Here is a 4,954-nt window from a genome sequence, read left to right as displayed (position 1 = left end):
GAAAGAAAGAAGAGGAAGAAGAAAAGAAAAGGGGGAAGAAGGAGATCGGGGGCGGGAGCGAAAGGACCTTGCCTACCAGGCTGTTGACCCCCCCCCCCCCCCCCAATCAAAAATAAGAGAGAAGGAAGGAAAGGGAAAGAAAAAAGGAAAAGGGGAGATACTGGCGTATTGATAGGGGGGGGGGGGCTTGGGGGAAATCAAATTCAAACGTGGTTTATTTCTAATTCCACAACGGTGGATTACAAATAATGCTGAAATGACATAATTTCCGAGATTTTTCCTCACTTTTTAGTAAATTATACGTTTGTATGTGTTTGTCGGAAAATGAAAAATTCCTAAATTTACAGCCAGGCAATAAATATGATTCTTGAGATTCCAACATGTCAGGCCCCCCCCCCCCCCCCACTTTTTTGAAAAAGTATATTAAAGAGAAATAAAATAGATTGAGAGCAAGAAAGAAAGAATAGTTAACTGCCAGTGTTAATAAATAATGAGGCATCAAAATATGCTCATCTGACCGTGATTAATGCCTAAAACCCCTAAGCTTCCGGGGGCTCTGCCCCCTGGATTCCACCTTAGATGCTCATCTGACGGTAATTTAATGCCTAAAACCCCTGATTTTTGGCGGCTCCGCCCCCTGGACCCCACGCCAAATAGTGACCTGCCAGTGTCACAAAATAATAAGGTATACAAAAAAATGCTCATCTGACCTTAATTAAACGCCTAAAACCCCTGAGCTTCCGGTGTATAGAGAACGGTACAACGCATCATCTTCTTTCTCTAATAATGAAACGTCAAAGCGTCGCGCAGAAGGGGAGGGGGGAGGGGACTGAATTCAGACAAGGATTAAGAATCGAGAACGGTACAACGAATCGTCTTCTTTCTCTCATAATCTTATGAAACGCCAAAGCTTCCGCACTTCGCGCGGGAGGGGGGAACCTGAATTCAGACGAGGATTCAGAGGCGAGAACGGTAATACGAATCTTTAATGACTTAATGAAACGTAAAAGCTTCTGCGCTTCGCGCAGGATGGAGAGGGAACTAAATTCCGATGACGATTATTTTTGAGAACGGTACAACGAATCGTCTTCTTTATCTAATGATTTAATGAAAATTAGAAGCTTCCGCGCTTCGCGCGAGAGGGGGGAACCTCAATCCAGACGAGGATTAAGAGTCGAGAACTGTACAACGAATCGTCTTCTTTCTTTTATAGTTTAATGAAACGTCAAAGCTTCCGCACTTCGCGCAGGAGGGGGAGGGGGGAGACTGAATTTAGACAATGATTAAGTGTCGAGAACGTTACAACGAATCGTCTTCTTTCTCTAATGATTAAATGAATCGTAAAAGCTTCCACGCTTCGCGCGGAAGGGGAAAAACTGAAGTCAGACGAGGATTAAGAGTCGAGAACTGTACAACGAATCGTCTTGTTTGTCTAATGATTTAATGAAACGTAAAAGCTTCCGCGCTTCGCGCGGGAGGAGGGGGAGGGAAGAATCTAAATTCAGACGAGGATTATTTTCGAAAACGGTACAACATATCGTCTTCTTTCTCTAATGATTTGAGGAAATTTAAAAGCTTTCGCGCTTCGCGCAGGAGAGGGGGAACCTAAATTCAGACGAGGATTAAGAGTCGAGAACTCGACAACGAATCGTCTTCTTTCTCTAATAATTTAATAAATCGTAAAATTTTCCGAGCTTCGCGCGGGAGGGGAAAAACTAAAGTCACACGAGATTTATTTCGAGAATGGTACAACGAATCGTCTTCTTTCTCTAATAATTTAATGACACGTCAAAGCTTCCGCGATTCGCGGAGGAGGGAGGGGGAAATCGCCCCTCCCTGCACCGAGCCCCCCCCCCCGCATTACGTCACTGTTGGTCACTATTACGTACCAAAATTTGGCTCGCATAATTTCAAATTTGGGCCCCCCCCCTAAGAAATCCTGGATCCGCGCCTGCGTTTCTCTAGGTTCCTACATGACTGTTATGCTACTCGTTTGGGATCAAGTCATTTGTCCTTAGATTGATGGTAAGATTTTTGGTCAATTCATCCCAGAAATATTCTTGTCCTCTCACGTTCTCAGTCCAGTGGATATAGGGTCTGCCATCACTGAGATACAATCTCGCCAAGAATGGCATTTCATCATCTGGGATGTCTTCGAGGAAAACCACTACTACGAATTCAGTCAGAGTGTCACTCACATGGTCCATGGCCGTACGGAACTTGAGTATGAACCAGTGGTCGTGCACAGCAGCTCTGCTAAGCACTATGATGGTCTTGTAACTATGGCTCACCACGTAATCGACGGAATCTAAGTAATGCATACCCAATACAAGGTCTTCGTCACCGAAGACGTTCCTCTGAAACTGTTGTAGCCGTTCTTCGAGAGCCGGTCGGAGCTGTTCGCGAATCCATTCTTCGTCATCGTCGTAGAAAATGATGTTCACGTCAAACTCGTAGTCATTGTTGTCTCGAGCGTCTCGCATCTCTTTATAGCCAACTACGGCCAGTTTCAAGAGAAATAGTTTGTACCTCAACTGCCATCGGTAGTGATACACCAGCACGCTGATAACAACCAAGCTAATGGAAGCGAGGGGAATCAGAGAGAATATACCATAGTTTATTATACAGAGTTCATTTGGATCAAAATGAAGCAGGGGTTTCTCACGAAGAGGCTCCAGAGATGCTGACGAACAGATAGTATTTTCCTTGTCTATTAGGCGTATAGGTTTATTTAACCAATCAATAAGCCACTTTAGTTCACAGTTACAATCGATTGGGTTCATTGATAGATCAAGTGATGAAATGGAGGAAAAGATCGGCTTGAAAGTGCTTTGATTAAGGCGCGTTAGTCCGTTGTTGGCCAATGAAAGATCTGTGAGCTTCCAGTTATTTGAGAACATTAGCTCCTCCAAGTACGCGATACGGTTTCCTTCAAAGTTGATACTTTTTATTTGACCCAATCCCGACAGTATATCATCATGAATATGATGGATGTTGTTTCCTTTCAAACTCAACTTCTGAAGCGATTCCAACCCCGAGAAGACAAGAGGATGTAGATTTGTAATATCGCAGCGGTCTAGATTTAGCTCTTGTAAAACAGAGAGTTGCTGGAATATCCCTGGTGGTAAATCACTTATAAAACACAGGGAAGGGTTACTACTCAATTCCAAATTAATAAGATTCAATAACCCATCGAAAAGAGACACGTTTCTATTTTCATTCCATATGTTCCAAATGTCAAGCCCAGAGTCTTTCATGTCTAAATTAACAAGGGATTGTAAATGTTGAAACGAGGCTCCTGGTCGCAAAGGATTATATTCTGAACGAAGAGAGTTTATGGAAAGTGATCTTAATATTGGGGTGTACAATTCCAGAACAGTTATACGGCTTTCGGTCAAATAAATGGTTTGAATATTGTCAAGTCCCGAAAAGGCCGTCAGCTCTAAGAAAGAAAGGTATTTGTTCGAGCTCATGTCTAAGAAAGTTAAATTTCCTAAACCAAGAAATACAGATGCAGATATTTCTGTAAGCAGATTACCGGATAAGTAAAACTCCGATAAGTCCACGGTCCAAGTCTGATTGTGAGGATTAACTTGTCTTACTTGGTTGTAGTTGATTATCAGTACCCTTAATGCCTTCATGCCCTCGAAAAAGTCTGGTTGAATTTCGTCTATTGGGAGATTGTTATATGTGAAACTGAATTGTATGAGTTTTGTCAAATTTGAGAAGACTAAAGAATAGAGGCTACTCAGGTCGTTGCTATTGAAGTCCAGAACGGATAGAGAAGAATCGCGCAGTGGATCAAAGAAATCTTCAGGAAACGCACCAACGGATCCTTTCTCGATTGTAAGCTGTTCGATGTCTGATTTAGAGATTCCGATGAAGATGTTCGCTAACACTTCGTCACTCAAAGGGTACCCACCTAGCACCAAAGAGCGAACATGTAGTGATGCGATCACATCAGGGTCTACTGTTTGGATATGGTTTTTCGTAAGATCTAGAGTATCAGTGTGGCACACAAAGATGAAATCTCTCGCCGTAAGGTGTTGTAGTCGATTACCAGTCAAGATTACAGACTTGACCATGCCACAAGAACTTATATTGATGAAGGAGAGCTGATTGAACCACAGATATGCAGTATATATATATGTAGACCCCATTGTAGAGTGTCATTGGGGAGCGACTTCAAGTTTGATGCCGTTAGTTCGAGAATGGAAAGCTGTGAAGACATCATGAAGGCGCCTGTTGCTGGAAGCACAAGACGCCGGTTAGCGGATAGAAACAGGTACAGTAAGCCCTTGAGGGGGTAAAAAGCGCCCGATTCTATCGATCTTACATCGTTGTGAGAAATGTCCAAGGAGGTAATAAGAGGGTATAATTCAAACGAGGAGTTGAAGAGTTTAGTGATATTGTTCTTAGATAAGTCAAGCACCTCGGTATCCTCGGAAAGATTCTGGGGAACCGTGTCCAGGTCTTTATTGCTGCAAGAAGCTTTTTTTAGTTCAAGGTTCTGATCACATCCATGGAAAGATTTGTCTATATCCAGTGTTAAGGATGGCATAGCCGCATCTCCATCGTGTCGATGTAAAGATTGAAAGGACGAGCTGACGAGGAGACAAGCGACGAGCAATGGGTACAAGATTGAGCCGTTTGCCATGACGTCAATATTATCACCTCTGAAAAAGGAAAGATACACCTTTGTCGGATGATAATATATCGCTCTTGAATCTATGCTAACTCAAGCTCATAGAAGCAGAAACAAATGTTATTCTCTGCTGCAGACGGTCAGCCTCATTTTGAGCTGTGCAAAGGTGCTCGAATTTTCTTTCCTTAAAAAATTGTGGTTGTGATATTCTAAATTAGTAATCAAAACTAAAATATAAGTTCGAGAACCAATTATGAATGTTTTCAGATGAAACCGAAAGTCATATTTCATTTTTGGATAAACATATAA

At 42.4% G+C, this 4,954-nt stretch overlaps 1 protein-coding gene across 1 annotated transcript; it reads right to left on the bottom strand.

The window, feature by feature from the left end:
- Positions 1–1,974: 1,974 nt before the first annotated feature.
- LOC115928195 (slit homolog 2 protein-like) lies at positions 1,975–4,657 on the bottom strand. The gene is given in 2 exon segments (XM_030995117.1): positions 1,975–4,130; positions 4,133–4,657. Coding segments are annotated over 2 exon segments (2,670 nt in total). The 3' UTR covers positions 1,975–1,985.
- Between the last annotated feature and the right edge of the window lie 297 nt (positions 4,658–4,954).

This window comes from Strongylocentrotus purpuratus, unplaced genomic scaffold (assembly GCF_000002235.5).
Source record: "Strongylocentrotus purpuratus isolate Spur 01 unplaced genomic scaffold, Spur_5.0 spur5_scaffold_21, whole genome shotgun sequence".
NCBI classification, from domain to species: domain Eukaryota; kingdom Metazoa; phylum Echinodermata; class Echinoidea; order Camarodonta; family Strongylocentrotidae; genus Strongylocentrotus; species Strongylocentrotus purpuratus.
The sequence above is the reverse complement of the archived record's forward strand: the minus strand, read 5'-3'. Positions and strand labels throughout refer to the sequence as shown.